Below are 25,537 nucleotides of genomic sequence, written 5' to 3' on the forward strand. Positions count from 1 at the left end.
GAGTACATATTCCAATAATTATAAATCATTCATAAAGTATTACGTATAGGATTTTGTCGTGAAGAGAATCTATCAATGAATGTGGCACTATGTTTCTTCTTTCTTCTCTTCTAAAAATTTAGCACTTCACAGTACCTACGTCACTGATACGGAACCTTTAATGACTCAACCAGAAAACCCATACCAAATTTCATTGAAATATGAAAAAATTTCATGTTATGAGTGGAAATTTAGAAATCTGAGAGCAAACATTTTTTCATCGGGTCCAGAAGTTACCCTAAAAATTTCAAGTTTCAAGTACATTTAATTCGATTGTTATCGTGTTCACAACGGACGGACATAATTGATTTTGAACCCAAATTTTTCATCAGTCGTTCAAGACCGCTCACGAGTTTTAGCTCGAAATTTAAAAGTTACGTTTGGGCTAAAATACTTACTATATTCTTTTGAAACTGCGCACCTACCTAAAGAACGAAATGCAAATATATCAATCGAATTGAGTAGGATTATGAATGTTGAATAATTTTCACAAAGGAAACGGGATGTTTATCAATTTCTCTCGAACAGTGGCGACGCCAGCTTTCAGCATTTTTTTTTTGAGGAGGGCCAAGATTTCCAGGTAGGTAAATCTAGTTTACGTTAAATTCATGTTGTATTTTTTTTGTCATCCGATATTTCAGAGGGAGCAGCAAACATTTAGGGGTGGCCCGGACCCCCTGGCCCCCTCTATCATCACCCATGCTCTCAATAACAGTTTTGGTTTTAGTATAGAATATTATTTCGAAAAGTTTAGTAGAAACCATTGCATTTCAGTAGATTGATGTTTAAATGCAATCACAGTTGAGGATTACTTCCTATTATTTTATGAATTCATCAACTCAAAAAATTGGAATGAAAAACCCAAATTTTCGCGAAAGGATATAATTTTTTTTGGAAATACTACGATCTCTATTCGGATAACCAAACGTCCAAGAAGATAAAGGTCCGAATCCTAGAAAATTATATTTGTTTCCCATGGTTCTGCCCTCGTGAAATTTGCTTGAACCACTTTGTAATAACGTTTCTAAAATATATCTAATGGTTTTATTACAATTACATCTCTATATTTCATACAAATTATAAGTCACAGACATATATAAAATAACAAATATGTAAAGTTGTGATATTTAACACAAACATCATTTCAATATTAGAACTGAGAATAATAATTTAGACATTATTTTCATTATCTAAGTCTTGATATTTGAATTTGCATCTGAAGAGTTAAGCAAGTTGTTACCTCCCAGCTATTCACAATCCATACCTGCTACCAAGCATAGTTTCTAATACGAAATCATATTTTTTTTAAGGCGTTTTGTAGATATCACTTCATCTCGAAGGAAAAAACTTATCCCTAAAAGTTCAACAATCCTTCTGCATCATCGTGAAATATAAATAACTAACAAACACTCCAAAAAGAACCAAAAGTATTTGCGAGAAGTATTCTCTGGGAATAGGAAGCTGCCTTTTTCTGGTCAGTAAGCTCAAGGTCCTGATTTTTCCATCATTATATGGTGCATATCTCACACTCTGCAACATTTCTCCAAACTTATCGAGCGGTTTCTCGAGAATAGCTTTTTGGTGGGAGAAAGTATCAAATGAGAATTTTCCATGATACGCTCCTATTCCACTATTTCCAACTCCTCCAAATGGTAGAGCATCACAAGCGAAATGCATAATAGTATCATTAACACATACTCCACCACTTGATGTTTGCTTTTCGAATAGATTTACAATACTTTTATCGTTGGAAAAGACGTACAGTGCTAATGGCTTCTCTCTGGCATTGATGAAATTAATGGCTTCAGCTGCATTATCAACCCTAATAATGGGCAAAATCGGACCAAATATCTCTTCTTTCATCAACGCACTATTAGGATCAACGTTGACGCAAATGGTTGGTTCAATGTAACGCTGACTGGCGTCATGATTTCCCCCATGGACTATTTCTTGTCCTTCCAAAAGACCCAAAATCCTATTAAAATGATTATTGTTAATAATTCTGCAGTAATCTGGCGAATCCTTCATATCTTGACCGAATTGCTTGGTCTGGGCTTTCTTAAAAGCTTCTATAAATTTCTTTTCGACTTCTTGGGTACATAACATATAATCTGGAGCGATACAGGTTTGTCCGGAATTGAGTGCTTTACCCCAAAATATCCTCGCAGCAGCTATATCTATATCTACCGTCGTATCCAAGAAACAGGGGCTTTTGCCACCTAATTCCAAAGTAGTGGGTGTCAAATGCTTGGCTGCAGATTTTGCTACTATTGCCCCAACTCTTGTTGATCCAGTATAGAAAATATAATCAAATCTGTGTTCCAATAGTTCTTGAGTTTCTGCAGGACCCCCTAAGAACACTTTGTAACAATTTGTGTCCAGATATTTGGGCAATAATTCGGCAATTATTTTGGCTGTTGCTGGCGATAGCTCTGACGGTTTCAATATAGCACAGTTTCCAGCAGCTATGGCACCAATAAGAGGAGATATAGCTAGAGTCAAAGGGTAATTCCAAGCTCCAATGATGAGGACTACACCATAAGGTTCTGGCAAAATCTGAACTTTATCCATAATGTTGACCAAATCTTTTTCGACTGATTTTGGTTTGGTCCATTGGGATAGGTTATGTATCATGTGCAAAGCGTCATTCTTAAGGATCTCTATCTCGCACACCATGCTTTCTTGTTTACTTTTGTTCAGATCATCATGTAGGGCATCCAATATGAGGTTTGTGTTTTCATCAATGAGTTTGATTATATTATTCAGTTGTTTCTCTCGGAATTGCAGTGACCTAGTTTTACCGCTATTGAAGGAATTCCTGAGGTTAGTCAGCATTTCTGATGGATTTTGCATCTTGGTATCTGGAAGAAATAATATTTTCTATATTCTTCGAATTCATTCAAAATGTTGAGTATGTTTAGGTTTAGGTCATAGAGTAATAAGCAAAGACAGAGGAAGTATACGCAATTTTTACATGTCCCCAACATAGTAAGATTACGTTGTCGGATTGTGATATACATATTTTCAAATTCACAATTTTACTATATCATTATTAATGTTCATTGAATGAAACATATTTATTTGGATGATTCCCGATTAAATATGCAAATTTCAATAGTTGGAATCCGACATTTTTCGTAATTGTCGAATTTATAATGAGCAAAATATTTATTATTTTCTGTATCTACCTGCTGAAATCCAAGGTTTGGCAACTTTTGCTCTCTTAGTGTCATCGGTTGTTTACGTCGTTTGGCGCGCTTGAAGTTTGTTTTCTGAATTTCTGATATATTAAGGTATTTATTTAAATATATTTTGGGTTAATATGAAACGTTGATTCACTATGGGACTTAAAAAGTGCGTTTTTTGTGAAGAAACTCGCGAATTGAGTGAAATATCGTATCACCGATATGTTTTCATTTCCGCGCACTTTATGTCAAATTTGATAGTTCATGTTGGGGACAAAATTTGCTCAATGAAAATGACGTTTGCTCCCTCTATTCTATGTTTATTACTCTGAGTTTTAGGTCAATTAATTTTTTTCGTTTCAAAAATATTTTAGGAAATTTTTATATCCAATTCCAGAAAAAATGTAGACTGTAGATAGTAACAGATTATTGGTGAAGCGGTTATACCAAATGAATATAAATTCAGACAATGGTTCAATTTTTGTGACTATTGTTTCGTTGTTAGGTGTGAAAATAAAGGAACAGTTAATTATGTAGGTACCTATATGAGATATGGATATTCATGATATACCAATGATACGGTTTCCATTGTTCATTGTAACTTGAAGCGATAACGAAAAATTTCTTGTAATTTGAAGCATAAATGCAAATATCTGTGATTTTGCATTTACTGACTCATATATATACCTACTACTTTCCCTATTACAAATATTTGGGATTCTGATGATTTTTGAGAGAATCTATTGACAGATAATAAATATAATAATAATAATGTTTATTCAAAATAAATGGTACATCATTTGAATAAATTCTTTTAGAGGCAAACCACCGACAATTTCGATTTATATAGGTATTATAAGATATACGTTTCCACGATTATTTCATTATATAATAGATTAATAGATAAAAGATGCATTTCATTCCTGTGATGAATAGTTCTATTTCTGCCTCTGGTTTATATTTCACCTTATACAATTAAATTATTTTCTAAGTTAGTTCAAATAATGAGTGAAATGAATATAACCTTGCAAAAAATACAAATTTGGCCTAAACCCCTTCAACTTTTTACTTGATGTCTCAAAACTGTTTTTTTTTTCATTTTACGTGTTTGAAATTATATTGAAAGGAATATATTCGTTATAAGACAGCTATTGAGCTGAAACAATACGAGTATCATAACTATATTGAATGAAACTCTAGGTCAAATTTGCATTTAAGTTTTGTAATTTTGCACTTACTTGTTACTAACTGAATTTCAATTTGATAGAACTGAAGTTCAAGAATTAAATGATTTCATCGAACAACAGGAAGAAATGTTGTACAACGTTTAAAGTTAAAATTTCTCAAAGAAATGCAGAATAATTGCATCCTTATCGATGATAAAATTCGAGTGTGTATTAAATATTTGGTATTGAACCTCAAACAAAACATATGCAGATAATTATTCAGTCGATTATTTCAATGACGATGATATTCTTATTCGACCTTCAGCAATAAAAAAACTTGAATCATTCAAATACCTTATTTATTTTTATCAACAACTCAAGCTTCCCTTGTAAATTGATAAATACCAGTTTCTTGATATTTGCCTTGAAAAAAATTGTTATTCATATGATCGAATCATTTATAAGGTTTTGGTATTATTTTCATTCAGATCTAGTGGTTTCAGAGATCCATTTATTAATTAGGTTTCTACATTTATACTTGATTATGCATACTCTTATTTTCTCTAGAAAGTAAGGAAATTTGTATAACGACAAATTTCAGCATTCTGTAATTTTTTTTTTGAGAATGCAGAGAATGCTGTAATAATATATCTCAATAATATTTGAACCAAATTTATATCTCCATACCGGGTGAATTTTTTCACAGTTTAATCAGTTAAAAATCTCGAAAAGGAAACATCCTAAGGAAAAATGTTTCGAATAAAAAGTTGGGGGTTTTGATGGAAGTCCACTCATTCTACAACATTTTCCATGTTCTTCGCCCTTGGGAGGAGGTGTCTTAATTTTGGAAATAGACAACAAAACAAAAATACTTTCAATATCTAATTGAATGGGCATTTTCAATTCCAAGCACTTTCTTGACGGAAAGTAATGTTTTATTGAAGTTGGATTATCCATCTTGAATATCTACTGATAATGGTACTAAAGCAATAAATTTTCCAGGAAAATATTTTTTGCGATTATAGTTTCATATTGTTTATAAACAAATCTACTTTGGAATCAGTATAGGAAAAGCATTATTTTCCTCACTTGCAACTTTGTATTCTTTATGTTTGGATAATGTAAAACTATCAAATCAAATGAAAATATTCGAGAAAAGGGAGCTTTCGAAAACTTGTTATTGATTGCACCTTCTACGCCTGGAGCCCACAAAAATGTATGAAGATAATATGTATCTATATACTTATTTAGTCTAAGTCAAAGATGTATCACGCACTGGAAGGCTAATTGTCGAAATTGACAATTGTTGATAAAATAATGGAGATTGTCGAGTCCGACCGTCATGTAAACTCTGATTCGATTGCTAAAGATTGCACAAAAAATAGTTTGGAACCAAGAAGAACCAAGAAGAAGCTCGCAAAAAAAACTCATGGAGCGAATTTCCATCTGCGATACGCTGCGAATCACCCCATTTTTGAAGTGGTTGGTTACTGGTGATGAAAATTGGATCACAAACTACAACGTCAAGCAAAAACGGTCGTGGTCGAAACGGTGACCAAGCTAGGATTGATGGCCAGGAAGCTTTCACAGTGTGTTCGGTGAGATTGGCAGGGTTTAATTTACTATGAACTGCTCCTCTACAGCACAACTACTAAGTCGGAACTATACTGTCAACAATGGACTAGTTTAGTGATGTTGATAATACTATATTTGACACGATAGAATTAAAATATAGAGCAAAACTGATGAATCAGTGAAAAAATTTGGAAAATCCATCAATAAATGACTGAGAAATAGATTATTTAAATTTACGTATTTTAGCGCGGAACGTCTTTGGTCTGTGACTTCACGGCACTTGCCTGTGATCGCTACACCATAAATTACGTTTAAATACTTAGCCGCGCCAAGGCTCTCGCGCCGTTTGTAGTTGTACAGTGTAGTTTCAACTCGTGTAGTTTGGTTTTATGTCACCATAATGGAAGAAGGCTTCGTGAAAGGACAAAGTGACAATTTGCCTAAAATAGATATATTCGCAGTGATGGAGTTTTTTTCTTCAAATCCATCTTATGTCAGTGCTGAAATAAAAGGAGTTAAACTTTTCAAGTAAGTATCTACTTTTGAGTTTGCTTCATCATGGTTCAACTTATAACAATGATTTATTTAAAAAACGTTTCATAAATAGTTTGTAGTTGAGTACTGGTTGTTGAAGTCTATCAATGGCAAAACATATTTATGTGAGGAGTTAAAAGTAAAAAGAGAAAAAAATAATTTATATGTATGTATATAGTAAGTTATTTCAGCCATCGTGTAACGAATAAAACACGACAGGAACGGCACAAGTGATTGTACACCAATGAATTCGTAAGCACTCTGCGAATACCAGTCGTCTAGTGTGTGACGTCACGCCACTTACACGTACTATGAAATTATTCTTCCAAGCGCAACTTCAAAGTCCCATAACTTTTTAATTTCTAGAGATATTTCAATGATTCTTCCACATTTTTGTTTCATTTTACTTAAATTTTTAGAATTTATCCTTGACAAAAAAATGAAAACTAGTCCATTGGAACGTCTGAAGGAAGCAATCGCCCAGAAGCAGCCAGCTTTGCCCAATAGAAGAGCAATTGTGTTCCATCAAGACAACGCCAGGTCACACACATCGATGGTGACTCGCCAGAAGCTCCTGGAACTTGGTTGGGAGGTTCTTATGCATCCACTTTATAGTCCGGACCTGGCACCAAGTGATTACCATCTGTTTCTGTTCATGGCGAACAATTTTGCTGGTAAAAAATTCACTTCAACAGAGACTTGTGAAAATCGACTGTTTCAATTTTTTGCCAATAGGGACCAGGGCTTCCATGCGAAAGGCATAATAATATTACCTTGAAAATGGCAAGAAGTTATAGAACAAAACGGCGCATATTTTACCTAGATCATCCTAACTATGGTAATTAAAGCCTCGTTTTTCATACAAAAATAATGGATTTATTTTCACCACACCTTAATAATACGATCTCTATCTCTAGTTTAAACCATAACAACCATGAAATCTTTCGAAAAAAGTGGCCTTCGTCAAAAAGCGCTACAGATATATGATGACAAGTGGGGTATTTCAAAATCAGAATTTCATAGAGATTACGAATATGATATAAAAATTGGGCATTTTCATTTGAAAAACAGGGTAGTATCGTGTTTCATAAATTTCGGACCAGTCTTTAGAGTAAAAAAAATTTGAGCTTATGCACTGAGTAGGTAGGTACACTGTCGATTCCGTTAAAATTTGAATCATTCTCCAAACCCAAAATTCCCAAGAGTTATCGACCGATCTATATCACCCTATATAATATGATATAATAATAATATCGTAATTAAAATCCAGTTTGAAGATAACTCTTCATTACGATATATTAAGAGTACTATGAGATGTAATATATTTTATATCAGAGTGCCAGATCAGCAAGATATATTTTATTACTCGAGATATAATAATTTATATATCTCAGCGAGCTTTCCAAAAGCAACCTACCTACTACACCTAGATATGCTTATGTTTTCTATTCCTCAATATACAGGATGTTCCCTAATTGATTGTCAATATTTATGGGGGTGATTTTTGGGCCTATTTCAAAAAAAAAAACTGCGTATGAATATATGTCCTAAACGTCTTACCTTGAGATACATAGAGGCACGACTTTTCTTAAAATAAAAAAAATGAAATTTGCATTCAATTATGAGCGAATTTGATCTCTTCTTAGTCCGATGCCTGGGTTTCATCTAAAAAAAATAAAATCTACGTATGTCTCTCATTGATGGTAATATTGTCATATGTATGTTTTAACGATATTGTTATGATCATGCAGAGAAACGGTTTTTATTTTTTTGAGCGGAAACCGTGCATCGGATCGAAAAAAGTTAGGTGATCAACTTTGGTAAGAAATGATTGGGAATTTCAAAAATAATTTTTATTTCAGGAAAAATTTGTTGCGTACCTACCATCAATGTCTGCCAAAATGGGCCGATCAAATTACGTAAGAACGCAACTGGTGGAAATTAAAGAAAAGTGATAAATTAAACAATGTCTCTTGATTCATAGTACATGTATGACAAATTTCATTGAAATATCTGAAGTGGTATTGTCGATATATGATTTATTTTTAAGAACTTTACCACCCTGTATCTCAAAACTTGAGTCGTTTAGGACATATATTTATATGAAGTTTTTTCTTAAAATGGGCCCAAAAATCACCCCCATAAATATTGACATTCAATTAGGAAACATCCCTGTATATTTCATCTGGTAATTGAAATATTTTCGCTCGACCGGGTGTAACGTATGTTATATTCCCTAATGAAAATATTTTGAAAATGTCAACAAACTGACTGACAACGAAAACTACCAATGACATTCATGAAATTCCGAACTTTCTAGCCTTTTCTGGTTGGCGAAATTTCCGTAGAAGGCGCTATTCAGGATTCAAGGGCAGGGCCCCCGCAACCGCGCGTGCAACGGTGCACACGGGCGCCACTGTAAAAGGGCGCCAAAACCTCTTATAGACCGCATGAAGAACCGATGGACTAAAGGTTTTCAAAAAAGATTCTTTCAAATTTTCTCAACAATTTTTTTTTCCAGACTTCTTTCTTGCAATTTATGAAATAGCCAGATATTGGTTTACAAAAACGCATACTCGATGCTAATCCTAGGGCATTTTTTGCACCATGTGCTGCACACAGCTTAAATTTAACTGGAAATGATGCTGCTGAGGTTTCAAATGAAACAGTGGACTCTTTTGATATTGTACAAGAACTTTATATATATTTCTCTTCATCCACAAAAAGATTGGAATGTTATAAAAAAGCATGATCCTCAGTTACGTCTAAAACCCCTAAGTGATACTAGATGGTCAAGTAGAATTGATGCTAAAGTTTCATTTCATTCAAATATGTGATAGCCTTTTAAAAAATGATACTTTTGACATAGAAACTAGACATAAAGCAAGTTCTCTTTTAGTAAATATTCATTCTTTTAAATTTATTTGAAGTATAATAATTTCTAATGATGTTTCATTTCAGATTAATATTGTAAGCAAAATGATGCAAAGTGTAGCGATTGACATTAAAGTGTGCCAAAACTATTTGAAGAATTTAGTTGATCATTTCAAAAATTATAGGGATGATAATGTTCTCGAGGAAAAACTTGCGGGAGCTGAAAAACTAGCGTCTATTCTTGAGATAGATCAAGGTTTTTCTCCATTATATACTGTAAGACGAAAGTATAAACCAAAATTGTTCGATTATGAACAGAAGGATGAGGCACCTGAAGATCCAAAAATCGCTTTTAAAATAAATTTTATTTTGAAAATAATTGATCAAACACTAAGTTCCTCAAATAGTAGATAACGTTAACGTTTTTTGTTTTATTTGTGATATTCTTAAATTAAATGACAAATATCTATTATATTAAAATGCTGTCATGCTCTTCAACAAAAGCTAACTGATCAGGAAAAATAGAGCCTGACGTGAAATGATTTATTCAACGAGATGAAAGCCCTAAGATTGTTTTGATTATCTGAAGCGAAAATCCTCTTGAAATTCTACAATATATTTTTGAAAATAATCTAACTTCTTCCCTACCGAATCTTAGTATTGCCTTAAGAATCCTTCCCACTTTACCTGTGTCTGTTGCTTCTGGTGAGAGATCATTCTCTAAATTAAAATTATTGAAAACTATTTGAAGTCTACCATGTCATAAGAAAAATTTTCTGGTTTGGCAATCTTAGATTTAGAGCAAGAGATACTCGATAAAATTGATTGATTGATAATAGAATTTGCAGAGCCAAATCTAGAAAAACATCTATTCAATTTCTGGATGGATCCTAATTAAATGTTTATGCCTTTATGAATAATATATAGAAGAATACAGCTTAAGTTTTCAAACACATTTGAAATGTATTATGTTACAAATAACACCATAAAGTTCTTAAAATGAAGGTTGCTGATAGATTTTCAACCATTCTACACTAAATTCTCAACAAAACTTTAAAAAAATTTTTCCGATTATCCAGCAGTGCTTTTCTCCACCACCCCCCTTTTAGGGGCGCCAAAATATGTTCCGCACGCGTGCGTTGATGTCCCTTGCGGGGGCCCTGTTCAAGGTTACAGTGACTTTATATACAGTCTCTGTATTCAAGGGTAGGTTGAGTCATCTGTAAACAAACTAGTGAATGTATCGAATCAGCTGATCTTCATAAAAAAGTATTTAATAAAGAATATATCATAGATTATATGAATATAACATATACATATACATTTTAGTGATCTCCAAGGAGCAATTAGCGCATAAATGAACAAGCTCTCAAAATCTCTTGACTTCACGTAGGTGCTTCCCTAAATTTTATATTATGCTATATAAATATTATTTTCACTATTCCTCGAATTTCCCAACGTATACAAATTGAAATGCATAATGAATATCGTGCTAAAGGATTTGAACCCGAGGTTATCTATTCGTAAAGCAAAATAAATTCATAACAACGAATGTACTGAGAGTAGGACTTTGCGGTAAACAATATAGTTTTCGATATCACAAAATTAAGAGGCAGAGTGTAGGTATCTACCTAAAGAATAATTTCAGCGATATCGAACTTTTCGAAATTATCCTCCCGAAATTTTAGATAGGTACTTAATTTTGATTAATTGACTTTGACCAAATATTTTTCACCAGTAAGTGAACTTAATCTTAAAATTTGATGGAATGTCAATTCAATAGGCTAGATCGAGCGAGTAAACTTTCTCAGTAACAATTTTTGAAATATTGATAGTTCTTGAGAATAATTGAAAAATTTTTTTTATTCATAACATTTATGTCTCAATGTCTGGATATCTTATTTTATTTCGTAAATTATTGAACTATTTCACTATTACGCTTAAAATGTTCCTATTGCTACATACCTAAAATTCCCGATAATTCCTGATAAAATGTGTAATTTCCAATAATGAATAGGCACAAACTTTGATTTTCACAATATAGTCAAGCACCTCACTGAAGCAGTTGCGATATGACTGAGACAATTGTTCAATTTGAATTGTTAATGGAATTCTAAACGAACAATATGAATCCAAACGAGTTTTAGCGATAAATGAAATGTTATCATTAACCTTATAGTATTACTTTGACGGTTGATTTCAAAATAGAAATTTTATCGGACTGATAAACACAATTAGAAGTACCTAGATGATTCGCAATAACTGACCCTGCACATTACATACACCTTATGACGTATTGAAAAGGGTTGAAGATATAGGCATTCTAAGAAATCCCTCGAACATATTGATTTTTCGAAATGGAAATTATTTTTATACCTCGCTACCATTATTTTCACCCCCGGCTGGCTACCATGGCAACATCAACAGCAACTCGAAATTTGAAAATACCTAGTGTTATGCTTTAATCAAATTAACCCCTTACAGGGCCATTTTCTTTCGAAATTTTTCTATATGTTGTGTATTAGGAACGTATATATCCATAAAAAATGTTTAAAAACTTCTCGCCCCAACTTTTCCGCGAAAAAGTTGATATAATGACATGTTCCAAATATGGCACATTTTGAACTTGTGATATACTCGGGATATTTACATCTTTGGCGATCTTGGTACCATTCAGAAAAATATCCCATATATTATCGCAATGTATTTCTAAGGCAGGTATTTATCTGTGAGAAAGGTTACTTCTTTTTTCTCAAATCCAATTGTGGATGCCTTAAGAAACTTAGTCGGCCGTGCTTCTTTGGTGTCACGTAATATTTGGTTAGAATTTCTGCTAGACCAATTTTGAATTCAGCCAGTGGTAAATAGCCACTAGATTTTTTGCCTAATAATATGTTCTCCTCCATAATATCCAACTATTGCAGCACACCATATTCAGGAAATAGAAAAATATCCTCAAGTAAAATTTGCCGATTTAACTAATAGCTTAGCCCTTATTGCGAACTGTTCCGAATATGGCACAAGTAAACAAATAACTCTCAATAAAAAGGGGAGAAAGGTGAAAGGAATGTTTTCACAGGAATCGAAATAAGAAACACATATATTATAATGAATATTTTTTGTTCCACTAAAATCCTATTTTTCAAGTTCTTTCGACCATCAAAACTTTGGGAATAATACGTCGTAACAGGTGTGAGCATACTCTAGAACTGGCCTATCTCACAAAATATGCGTCAGATGGCGGCAAAAGTTTCTAAACGCTGATGAGCTAGTGTGCCGTATAGGGAACAGAATGCGTTATCGTCTTTGAACCAATTCATCTTTTAGAAATAATGTTGAAAAGAAAAAAGGGCATGTTCCAAATTTGGTACAGTACGCACTAATGGGTTGAAATAAAACAGTACACATATTGGAACCGTTATTCCACGAAAATGTGGCAAGGATTTTCTATTCTGAAGAAAAGTTTTCAAAAAAATGTACATCTACTGAATATCAAATTGGCTGAATCGGTATTTTTTGAGTTATCGGGCTAGCCTAATTTCAGATGACTGTACTCGGAAACCATTAGACATCCATTGTCATTTTCTCTCGTTAATGATAGCTTAGAGTTAAGTCTGGACCGAGATATTAAAGATCCAGTGACGCTACATTCGTTATTGTCTGGAAAATGGATGAAAACGAACTTCGTGTGTTATAGAAAAATTACAGTGCAAGAAAAAATGTCTTGATAAGTATTATTCGAACTCTGCTCCATCACAACAACGGTTAAAAGTTGCACCAGGGAAAGTAATTTGGCTCTCATGATGAAGGAGTTGAAGCCTATTTTGAGTATTTCTATAGAAAAGGTATTGTTGACGATTAAAGTCTTAATCGTCTTTTCATCTTCTTATTTATCATAAAAACCATTAAAAAAAGTGTAGGTATGAGAGTATCAATTTTTTTTTCATTCCTAATTTTCCTTCAATATTCAACTCTCAAGTTCTATTAAACGATCTACCTAATACAGGTAGTTCAGAAATTATTTCAAGAAAACAATTTAATCATGCATAGGTTCCTCAGTGGAAATGTTGCGTTCAGAATGTTTGAAATATTGAAAAGTTCTTGGAGGAATGATTTTCTTCTTATTTTACATACATCAAAATATAATAAATGCTTTATTTCGTTGTGAATTTCATGATGAAGAAATTACTTTATATACATAAATTATATATTTTATTCTCAATTATTTCGTTTTTTCCGATAAAATCAAACGTTTACTGATTATTCATTTGGACATTAGTATGTACATATACATACAAGTATAGTACATTCTCATATAGGTACCTAAATTCAGTCAGAGAAGAAATATTAGTGAATTAATAGGTGAATACTTACTGTTATACATCTTGAAACACACAATATCTCAATATTTGCTGTGAACTTGAAAGAGACTGAACCTATCAGTCCAAAACATCGAATGCGTCCGTATCAATTTCAAATTCAAATAGGAACTGAAAATAATGAATGAAGGTCTAAAAATTAATTATATCGAAAAACTTGACTGTCAAGGTGATTCAGTTTTAGGCAAGTCGACTATGCGTATCGAGGATGAATCAGATATGCATGAAATTCACTAATGATTGTTATCGTGCAGCTATAAGCTTGAGACTGGTCATGGAAAAGCTTGGTTATTATGATGTCGAGAAAATGCATATATAGGTAAAAGAGTGCAAAGGTTACAGAACTATTGGGTGTCGTCGTCGTACCTATATTTGCATAACATTTCAAACAGATGTACTCAAACATATTAGACATAGATAAGTAATTTTCAAATAGCGTAAGTTTAATATAATATTCTCTGCCAATGAATATGGCACTAGGACTTTTCGTTCCTATAAAATCAGCCCTCCACTGTACGTTATTTTCGGACTCTATCGAGAAGTACCTATTAATTCACGCAAGCGCAATGAGTACTGTGTGTTCAAATGAACTGAAACTTCTATTGAACCATTTATATCTTAAACTAAATACCCTTAAATTTACTGAAACGTGACTAATTGATATACAGTTTTACCTATGTTTGAGAGTGCGCATAATGACCAAACTACAAAATTCATAAATACCGGACACGCGTAATATTGAGATCCCAGGAAATTACGTTTGCGCATGAGCGAGGCGAAACGTTTATTCGAAAGTGTTTAAGGGTGTTCAATACCTTGTTCATACCACTGCTATTTCAGTGCTAATCAACTGCATTTCCAATTCCAAAATACAGGTTGGATTCATTTCATTTTTTGAGTGAACAATGACGTGATAGTGAACTTGAACGTATCGTCTCGATTTTCAAAAAAAAATCGATAGTATTCCGCAAATTGAACTTTGAAATTAAACACTTTCTTCAAATGACTATTGAGCTTTAGAGAGACTTCTCATTTTAAGTAACTCATCGATAAATGTTCAGTGGTATTATGAGTTTTGAATTGGTGCAAACATTTTTTAAAAATTGCTTGATTTGCTCTAGTTATTGATGTTTTTCAAATGGAATTATGCTTTTTGGAACGCCTCCCAAAGGTTTACGCCTTTTTGCAGCATAAACACCAATAGAATCTTGAACTGTATTTTATAGCTCGAGATAAATGACACTTTTATGATTTATGAAGGTAGGGTTTCTCTGGTTGGCTAAAATTGTGGACATTACTAGTTCATGTGAATATTGCAATGAGGAATAGGGATAGATAGAAAACTTGTGATGAAATCATTGTTAGAATTACAAACGATACTGTTCCTAAAAATATATATGCTAGCTGATTTTATTTGTAATGATATCTAGAGAAGTACATTTTGAGCGCTTAGTAGCATAAAGAAAATTTCAAAAGTCATAAAGAAATTAAGATGAAAAAATGGTATCTGGATTTTTGCCGAAATATGGAAAATTATTAATATCTGAGAAATCTGAAAAAAAATTCTCAAAAAAAAAAATTTCTTGTGAAAAACTCTCTATTCCCGAAACTCTATCTACAATATTTATCGTTTTAATTTAACGCTAAAAATAGGCAATTCTTGATTAAGAAAATTTTCTCGTACTTCCTTCATTAATATCTATTAACTTGAAAAAAATTTAGTAAACATTTTTCGCTTCGTGAAGCCATTCTTGTATGCATACCTCCTTGAAAATTTCATGTCATAAAAGTTTTAGAAATTGCAATATTTTTTTCAAAATAATTTTTTTCGTTAACAAAAAATGAAAAATTTATGTAATGCAATGTAAAGTGATGTGAGTTTTTTCTTTTTAATCATCATATACTGTTTCTCCATTAGCGAATGACATCTTTTAATCCTAAAAAAATCCGCCATTTGTGTAATTGAATTTCAATAATATGAAATATTGAAATATAGATCCCCTTATCCCCCCCCCTCCTAGGATACGGATTCTAAAGTTTACAGAAACACAAATTTACTCTTTGCTGGGCTTCATCGAGAGTTGAGATTTTATTATTTTATTCTTCAAGTAGAATGGGTGTGTCAGGTACAAATCTATCAAAAATTTTCGGGTAGCTCCATCTAGCGGAATTGCAGTTTCAGCGCAAAGAAGTCTACAACCTTAAACCTCCTACGTTATCACTTTCGCAATTTGAATTAACATAATGAATTTCATCAAAATCTCATATGCAGAACGAGAGATGAAGAAATTCTGGTAATGTAATGTTTCGTTTACGTATGCTTAATCGCACTAAAAATACCATTAAAATCGAAGAAGAACTGTAAATGTTAGGGCCGACAGACATGAAACTAGAGTTGTTCAGAATGGTCTGAAATGGACGATGATTTTGAAATCGAAAACTACTTTTTTTTTGTCATTCCGAAACTGATGGAAAACCTTTGCTTTCGGTATATACCTAGACTTCGAAGCAAATTGTACGTTAAGAAAAATAACATCAAATAAATAACATACAAAAATATAATATAACGTTAGCTTGTGTATCAACAATTTCATTTACATTTTTTATTATAACTAAACTATTATGATACAGATGAATTAAATAATAATAAAAAACAACTATTCACAATAATAATATAAGAATTACATCTCCAACAGTCCCAACAGTCAGAGAAAACAACAGTGAACAAAGAGAGCCAAGAGCCAACGTTGAAGGTGTAGATATAGATACCTACCTCAATAAAAGTTAAAAGCGGCCCACAATCTTTCATTCAAAATAATATTATGTGAATAACAGATTAGAATAAGTAACTCAAAAACTACTGAAGTGAATTGAACAATAAAAAAAAGATAATTAGAATATATGTATGTATAGGTAGATACTGCAATAAGGTATTATATATCAATGCAAAAGCATACAGCAAGATGAAAAATGGTAAAGAATCTCGAATCTACGCAATGGAATAAAAAACAAACGAAAAGGTCAGGAGTTCAAACAAAACTATCGAGTAAGAGGATAATACTCGAACAATTTTGCCCAGAAATTTCTTCGTGGATTGGTTCGTTATCCAAATGCAAAATCCATGAGTTTTATATTGATAAATCTGGTTTGTTTGTACGAATTCGCTCCGCATAATGCTCAAATATTACCTATTGTTTATTCGCACTGTTTCACTTTCAGGCCAGAAATCCGAGTGCAAATCACCTTAATAAAAAAATATTTGTTTTTGGTCGACTGTGGACAACTTTGTATCTATGTGAAACTCAAATGTTGAATGAAGATAGGGTCAAGGACGTCGGTACGGAGGAAAATGGGTGTAATGACTTCCAAAATATAAAATTTCAGACGAGGAACGAAATTTTTTTTCAGAAGAATCAATTCACTTTTCCTTGAAATATTTTTTTGATAATTATGTATACAGTATCTTTAAGACACAGCCGCCTTTACAAATTTATAATTATTCATTACACAGTTGTGCGTATACATGGGTACACTATTATGGAGCAGTCGAGTTGAAAATAGAAGAAAAAGTCATAGTATTGATTCAAATAGATGAATGAGTATGTATACATTCAAATAAAGTTAGTTGAATTTACAGAAAAAAAACATTGAAGTTGGATTGCAATCCGTTCACTCTCACCACACTTGTCTGCAGAAGCAGGTAAGTTTATGAGTATATAATCGCTTTCAAGATAATTACTTTTTTCTACATTCATGCAAAGAGCAAAACTTTATTGAACTATATTTAGTGGAAAAACAAGTTCTTTATTGTACTAGTGCAATAAAGTTTTTATTGCATTCATCTGTCATTCTACTTCAACGTGCTGTCATCATGACAAACATAAACGTTCAAACCCACTACATATTTATCAGATATGCTGTGAGATTGGCAAAATACGTTTTAAATAGTTACATATTTTATTTTATTTTGTATTAATGTTAGCAGCCAGAGATAAACAAACAATGCCTTCCCGAGAATAACTCCTTAATCAAAACTGATCCGATTTGTAACCGTCTACCTCCATAGAGCAAACTGTCTGTACTATGACCACACCTCATGATAACATGCTTTTTGCATGAACGTAGAAAAAATGTTGTATGCAACTCGTGCAAAAATCGTTTATTGCACTCGACGTGAAATTGTCCGACGAGGCCGTTAGGCCGAGTTGGACAACACGTCGATTCACTTTTTGCACTTGCTACATAAATAACTATTGTTGCACGTTGCACTACGTGCAAGGCTCCGCCAGGAGCGTCAAACCGGACATTTTGCCGGGGCGCCAAGTCAGTTAATAAAACAAAATATACTACTTTTTGACATAAAATGTTTTCTTGGTGGAACCACTCTTTGTAGTAAAATAATTAAATTTAAAGAGCCATTTTTTTTTAATAGAATAGTTGCTCTCAACTAAAGTTGAAAATACAAATAGGTACTAAAATTCACGTTTACTTTTCGTCGTATTTTTAAACAATACAAGACTTTTTTTTTATGAAATCGACGAAACGTCCTCTGATAAATTTTAGAAGCTGATTTTGAGTTGAAAATATGCCTGGAGGAATAGCAGAGGCTCCTTCAAAGAAAAATCAGATAAATATACAAAGCAGGGCAGCAAAATTTTATTTTGCCGGAGCGCCAAAATCTCTGGCTGCGGCCCTAGCTACGAGCACATCTACGTCCAAGGTTTGTTATTTTCCTTTATCTATCTGCTTTTTGTCGCCACTTGTTTTGCCATCTGTGATTTTCACATTCGTTATCGTCACAATTACCATAGAATAAGGAATTCTTTATACTATGTCTTTCGTGGGTATATTTCTCATGCAATTTCAAAACTGCAGTTGGAGTTTGATAAAATAATTCATGTGTATCTGACATTTTTTTTTTTATTAATAATTGATCAATTTTAACCTTTGTTGTTGTTTTTTCAATTTTCCGCCTCGAAATTATGGTGGCAAACCTCAGATTCAGTACCTATCCCAGAAAACATAAAAAATTGAAGGAATCAAAACTACCGCAAAACTTTCCTGTGAAAAACACATATTACCTGGACTAATACGTGTTTCATGGATTACGCGACTTTTTTGCACGGGGTTGTACCGTAAAGCGCCACCTACTCGGTAAAAGCACAGTGCTTGAAATGAAAAAGTCGCCACATCTTGAATTCATATTTATAATGTGTGCGGAATTGTTATTTCGGATATTATTTGCATATAGGTGGAAAAAAAAAGAATTTTGCATATTTCTCTAAGTATGTATATATCTAAATAGTCATCAGAGCAAATCACCATACATGATTTTTATGTGAGGAGTATAGGTACATGAAATTGAAAAATTACATCTGCAGCAATGGACTAGTTTAGTGATGTTGATAATACTATATTTGACACGATAGAATTAAAATATAGAGCAAAACTGATAAATCAGTGAAAAAATTTTGAAAATCCCTCAATAAATGACTGAGAAATAGATTATTTGAATTTACGTATTTTAACGCGGAACGCCTTTGGTCTGTGACGTCACTGCACTTGCCTGTGATCGCTACACCATAAATTACGTTTGAATACTTAGCCGCGCCAAGGCTCTCGCGCCGTTTGTAGTTGTACAGTGTAGTTTTAACTCGAATTTTATTTTTATGTCACCATAATGGAAGAAGGCTTCGTGAAAGGACAAAGTGACAATTTGCCTAAAATAGATATATTCGCAGTGATGGAGTTTTTTTCTTCAAATTCATCTTATGTCAGTGCTGAAATAAAAGGAGTTAAACTTTTCAAGTAAGTATCTACTTTTGAGTTTGCTTCATCATGGTTCAACTTATAACGATGATTTATTTAAAAAACGTTTCATAAACAGTTTGTAGTTGAGTACTGGTTGTTGAAGTCTATCAATGGCAAAACATATTTATGTGAGGAGTAAAAAGTAAAAAGAAAAAAGTAATTTACATGTATGTATATAGTAAGTTATTTCAGCCATCGTGTAACGAACAAAACACGACACGAACGGCACAAGTGATTGTACACCAATGAATTCGTAACCACTCTGCGAATACCAGTCGTCTAGTGTGTGACGTCACGCCACTTACACGTACTAAGAAATTATTCTTCCAAGCGCAACTTCAAAGTCCCATAACTTTTTCATTTCTAGAGATATTTCAATGATTCTTCCACATTTTTGTTTCATTTTACTTAAATTTTTAGAATTAATCCTTAACAAAAAAATGAAAACTAGTCCATTCTATTTTTGGGCAAATTGAAATTTTGAATCGTTTCAAAGAATTTCTCATGAAGATCTTCAGATGCAGTTCAAGCATCTTGAAGGTAAAATAAACTATGTGCTTTGTATATGTTCAATTTATTTCAAATACAATTATAAACAATTGTTCATTCACAGAAGATATTCAACACTTCATATAAAATATAATAATTAACAAACAAGTAACTAGATCATGTAAAATTACGAAAATAAAATATATGTCAAGTAGTAAAATTATACCACACATAATAAGAATATTTCAATCAAATTTATCATTATTACCCATTTTCCCACTAAGGCCAACTAAAAATCAATAGTTTGTCAGTAACTAGATTTCCAACCAAAATCATATCAACAAAAGCAAATATATTTGTTACAACCACAGTCAAAAATACTGTTTTCATAAAGAATTTATCAAGCAAATTTAAAAATAACTAAAATCTGTAATATCAACATTTTTACTGTAATGAAAATATTTTGCAATGTATAGTGTACGTATATGAAACTGTCACATATAATATCTAACCTTTTCTTATCATACCTTGACTATTATAGTACATAAAAATTGAAGCTGCACCAAGGCCAAAAGCCAAAACATATCTTAAGAATCCAAATGACATTGGAGCTCTTCTCTTAAGGAGTGTCATTAAAAATTTGGTTTTCCTTTCATTGAAAGGGGGATAACGAGACTCACCTAGTTTCTCCCCAATAACACCCAGATTTTTATAAAGGCAAGACTTCTTATGACTGAAGGTGTCAAATGTATATTTACCATGATAATGACCCATACCACTATTACCAACACCTCCAAAAGGCAATGTATCAACAGTCAAATGCATTATAGTGTCATTAACACATATTCCCCCACAACTTGTATTTTTTATCAATAAATTCACATCATCTTTCCTTTTAGAGAAAATATACATAGCAAGAGGTTTTTCTCTTTTGTTGATAAAGGTAATAGCATCATGTAAGTTTCCAATTGTTATTATTGGCAGCACTGGACCAAATATTTCTTCCATCATTACAGGATCCGTTGGTTTAACATCTACTAAAATTGTTGGTTCAATATAACGTTCTGAAGGTAAAATATTTCCCCCAATAGCAACTGATCCACTTTTGAGTAACTTCTGAATTCTCTGAAAATGAGCATCATTGATGATGCGTCCAAAATCAAGAGATTTGTTTGTTTCATCACCATACCACTGTTTCAATATTTCTCTAGATATTTCAAGGAATTTTTTCTCAACATTTTTGGTGCATAGAAGATAATCAGGAGCTACACAAGTTTGTCCAGCATTTGCCAATTTACCCCAAAGAATTCTCTTTACTGCTGTTTTCATATTAACACTATCATCAAGATAAACAGGACTCTTACCTCCTAACTCTAGAGTTGTTGGTGTGAGATGCTTAGCAGCAGCTTCTTGAATTATTTTCCCAACACCAGATGAACCAGTATAAAATATATAATCAAATTTTTCCTTCAGAAGTGAAGTTGTTTCAGGTATACCACCTGTATAAACTTGATAGCAATCATTATCCAAATATTTTGGTATTAGTTCAGATATCACTTTAGCAGAATTACTAGCAACTTCAGAGGGCTTCATAACAACACAATTGCCTGCAGCTATGGCACCAGCTACAGGCATAAGAAGAAGTTGAAATGGATAATTCCAGGCTCCAATTACTAGAACAACACCATATGGATCATTGAACACATATAATTTATCCAATATATTGACGAAAGGCTTTTCAGGTGTTTCAGGCTTATCCCATTCTTTGATATTTACAAGAATATTATCCAAATCATTAACAAGAAACATAAATTCCATTACAATGGATTCATGTCTACATTTATGAAGATCTGCAGATAATGCTTGAACTATGACTTCTTGATTTTCCAAATACATTTTCTTCAATTTTTTTAATTGTTCAATTCTATAATCCAAAGGTCGAGTTTTTCCGCTATCGTAACTATTTCTTAGTCTAGAAATCATTTCCTTAGCATTCATTTTGTTATGATTTTCCAATTATATCGACCTCCCAAAAATAAACTGTAAGAGAAAAAATCAACCATAAAATAATGAAAAAATTACATTCAACTAATGACGTTACCTTCTAGAAAAAGGATTTCAATAAGAATAAACGGACAAAACAATATCAAGTTTATCTTCTTTTTGATTACCGTTTTGTTCTGTAATTTCGATATAATCAACTATAATTAAAATTTCATTACTCATAAAAAGTTGCATTCGATAATCGAATCGAGCATAGAGAAATATATTGTGCAATTTAAAATTTAACTGTAGCATAGAACGAGTTTTAGTAGTTCCATTTAACCAATGTTAAAATTGAGGTTGACATTTCATAAGTCAAAATATTTCAGATTTGTTCATATGGTCTTGTGAATTTAATTTGAGTTTTATTTAAAATTTCAAAATGAAGATTATGGTGAAGTGTCTCAAGGGTGGAAATTGTTTAGTAGATGTGGATGGAAATACCACTATTGCAGAATTGAAAAAGAAAATTGAAACTGATATCAGTATACCTGCTCCACAACAGACACTAGTTTTATCTGGAAAGACTTTGCAAGACGATAAGCCCCTAAGCTATTATCCAAAAATTCAAGATGGTACAAAATTGTATGTTGCAATTAAAAAGCAAGACACACTGAACACAATACTAGCCAGATTTTTAAAAGAATATTATACAGAAGAACAGTGCAAGTTGATAGTAGAAGAATTCATGAAAAACTTCAACACCAGAGTACATAACTTAAGCTTAGATGATCTGGAGAGAATAGCAATGTCAGAAAAAGAACATTTGTAGTTAATATTCAGTGTTAGGATAAGTTAATTTAATTCATTCGAAGAACTTATTGAAAATTCACAATGAGATTATGTGCAAGATATAACTATTGTAAAGAAGTTTGGCCTCTTATATTGTAATAATTTTGAATGGTCAAATATGTTCATGTGAGGTAAAACTTACTTATAAGTGACATTTATTTGATTGGACATAATATCTGATCCTCATATCTCTTATCCCTCAGGATTAAGATATTTAAATATTTCAGTTATTCAAAGCACACTAGTATTATTAACTGGTACTAAGCTTGAAAAAAATAAATAGAAGCATTTATCAAATAATGAAGACTTCCTTTTTGCAAGTTCAATAATATATAATATATTCCATTGAAGATACAAAGGAGAAAAAGGGTCAACATATTCAAGTAAACAAGCTTCAATTATATCTAATCAGATTGATTGAAAATGAACTGATTTTAATAAAATATATGTATATTTTGGTTCGTCATATCAGAGTCGAGCTTGTAGTTCATTTTCACTTTAGAAATCGGTGTTTGAGTGTAATTAGTGATAACTACATAACTGTTAATCGGATAATTTTACATAGGAGTCCAAACTAGTGGTCATTTTTTATTTAAATATCAGCCATGACAATTTCTACCACCCACAAGATGTTGAAAATTATTGTTATAGCAATTCAGATAACATTGTTTTATAGGAGACTAGAATAAGGTAATTTTCAATAAATTTCTTTGTTTTCCAGTAGACCTCTTATTTATCTGAAGAAAATAATTTTAATATCAGAATAGAAGACGCAATTATACTTATTGCAAAAACTGAAGTCTAATGCATTGATTGACTTCATATAAAATATTCCAAGTTAGCAATGGATTAACTTGAGGTTCAAGTAATCAGTTGCTGATGAAGAAAACATGGTTGTCAAAGATTCAATGAAAATCGATTGATAAACGACACGTTTCATAAAACTTTGATTGACCGATCAATGCATTGATTGTAGCTTGAAATTTTGGAAGTGTCAAAAATGAATGAAATTGAATTCAGAAATGATTTGATCGAGCAAATCACCACGATGAAAGTTTTATAAAACCCAGTTAATTATAATTAAAGATTCTGCAAATGAGAGTGTCGTTCATTGGGGAGTCAATAGTATTTTCTGAATGCATACAAAATATTAATCAGCGCAAAAAACTTATATACTTATCTATAATGAATGCTTATTTCAAATATGTATTTGATTAATATTATTGAATAATCATCAAAATAATATATTTATCTGTCTAGTCATTTTTTATATTGAAATTATTTCTCAATTTTAAAATTAAATTTAATTCCATATATCTTATTTATATTCAACTTAGTTTTAATCCTTTAAAAGATCTACCTAAAATAAAGACTTCAGCTGAATCATTTCTACTAGATTGTGGTTTAACAAATTTAACATTATTATAAAAACGAGATATATCTGTTTCCAACTGTTTGGACTGTCCACACTGCCACAATTTCACGAGAAATGTAGCACCAACTTCTGAAACCTGCACAGCAAATCTCAGAGCACTATAGCATAATTTCATCATGTTTTCATTATCCATTTCTCGTATACCTGAGGCCCTCGGTGCCATATCAGACATGACAACATGAGCTTTAGTTCCACCTAATTCATTTTTCAGATTTGTTTGATTCTTGGGTTCCGTAAAGTCCATGCCACTCAATATTACAGCTCCCTGAAACGAATACTCTTATTTCATTAGTAACATAATTAGTAATAATAATTCTTATACATATATTATTCTATTCTAAGGTTTCTTAATACCTCTATTGGGTATATATTCTGCCTATCTATTGAAATTACTTTTCCTACTCTTTCCAGAGTAGAAACTGGATCACTTTTACTATTGACTTCTTTTACGGCTACTTGAGTCCAAGATCCAGGAGCAGCACCAACATCGATAACTGTTTGTCCAGGAAGTAAAATTTTGTACTTTTCATTGATTTCGACAAGTTTGAATGCACTTCGACATCTAAGGCATACAATATGTTACTTAATTTATATTTTAAAATAATATGACAAACCTGTAATTCATTTGTTTCGCTTTTTCTACATATGGATCTGATAACTGCCTCTTCAACCACAATTGAGAACTTACTCCTTTATTTTTTGCGTTATTTGGTATGACCTTCTTATTCAAACTTCGGCTTGTACTTATACATCTGCAACATTGACTTAGAGGTATCTTCATTTTATAGTTTATTTATATTTCAGATAGAATAGGAAGTAAACCCATAACTTAACAAAAAGATTAAGGTTAGAAAAATATTGACAGTTTTCTTGATACTTTAGAGCTACCGCTTAGTTAGAAAAAGTTTGCGATATAAACTATTTTGCATTTCTTTATCAAACTTCATTTCATTGAATGGATCAAACTTAATTCTTATTTAAAAAAATAATGAAGTTCTTGAAATCGATGGATAAAGCTAATGAACCCATAAAATATAATTCCAATTTATATTTAAAATAATATCTGTTTTCAAAGGAAACTCATCCAAGCAATTAAGTTTATCACCTAGCCACCTATCGGCTAAAACGGAAATTTCATGCATATGGTCGATAGCTTGGCTGACGTGCATTTCTGCAATAATTACCGGTTAAATTTTTATATTTTAGTGTTCGATG

The 25,537-nt window shown here is 32.1% G+C and overlaps 4 protein-coding genes across 7 annotated transcripts; 1 reads left to right on the forward strand and 3 right to left on the reverse strand.

Annotated features, from left to right (window-relative positions):
• Nucleotides 1-1,069: 1,069 nt before the first annotated feature.
• LOC123681657 (aldehyde dehydrogenase, dimeric NADP-preferring-like) lies at nucleotides 1,070-14,017 on the reverse strand. Of its 4 annotated transcripts, none has more exons than XM_045619887.1 (2): nucleotides 13,748-14,017; nucleotides 1,070-2,900 (listed from the first exon to the last, which is right to left on the reverse strand). In XM_045619887.1, exons 1-2 carry the CDS (start codon nucleotides 13,755-13,757, stop codon nucleotides 1,402-1,404), a joined length of 1,509 nt encoding a protein of 502 aa, XP_045475843.1. In that variant the 5' UTR covers nucleotides 13,758-14,017; the 3' UTR covers nucleotides 1,070-1,401. The 4 variants fall into 4 exon arrangements, with proteins under 4 accessions (XP_045475843.1, XP_045475845.1, XP_045475844.1 ...); XM_045619889.1 differs by lacking the exon at nucleotides 13,748-14,017 and adding an exon at nucleotides 11,339-11,377; XM_045619888.1 differs by lacking the exon at nucleotides 13,748-14,017 and adding an exon at nucleotides 4,463-4,619.
• Nucleotides 14,018-20,120: 6,103 nt separating this feature from the next.
• On the reverse strand, nucleotides 20,121-22,309 carry LOC123681659 (aldehyde dehydrogenase, dimeric NADP-preferring-like). Its single transcript, XM_045619891.1, has 2 exons — nucleotides 22,154-22,309; nucleotides 20,121-22,092 (listed from the first exon to the last, which is right to left on the reverse strand). Exon 2 carries the CDS (start codon nucleotides 22,048-22,050, stop codon nucleotides 20,560-20,562), a length of 1,491 nt encoding a protein of 496 aa, XP_045475847.1. The 5' UTR covers nucleotides 22,051-22,092; nucleotides 22,154-22,309; the 3' UTR covers nucleotides 20,121-20,559.
• An 80-nt stretch (nucleotides 22,310-22,389) lies between these two features.
• LOC123681661 (ubiquitin-like protein 4A-B) lies at nucleotides 22,390-23,610 on the forward strand. Its single transcript, XM_045619894.1, has one exon. The coding sequence runs from the start codon at nucleotides 22,478-22,480 to the stop codon at nucleotides 22,865-22,867; it is 390 nt and encodes a 129-aa protein (XP_045475850.1). The 5' UTR covers nucleotides 22,390-22,477; the 3' UTR covers nucleotides 22,868-23,610.
• Nucleotides 23,611-24,052: 442 nt separating this feature from the next.
• On the reverse strand, nucleotides 24,053-25,179 carry LOC123681660 (rRNA methyltransferase 2, mitochondrial). The gene is made up of 3 exons (XM_045619893.1): nucleotides 24,937-25,179; nucleotides 24,677-24,884; nucleotides 24,053-24,587 (listed from the first exon to the last, which is right to left on the reverse strand). Exons 1-3 carry the CDS (start codon nucleotides 25,101-25,103, stop codon nucleotides 24,216-24,218), a joined length of 747 nt encoding a protein of 248 aa, XP_045475849.1. The 5' UTR covers nucleotides 25,104-25,179; the 3' UTR covers nucleotides 24,053-24,215.
• Between the last annotated feature and the right edge of the window lie 358 nt (nucleotides 25,180-25,537).

The sequence above is a fragment of the Harmonia axyridis genome, chromosome 6 (genome assembly GCF_914767665.1).
Source record: "Harmonia axyridis chromosome 6, icHarAxyr1.1, whole genome shotgun sequence".
In the NCBI taxonomy this organism is placed as follows: domain Eukaryota; kingdom Metazoa; phylum Arthropoda; class Insecta; order Coleoptera; family Coccinellidae; genus Harmonia; species Harmonia axyridis.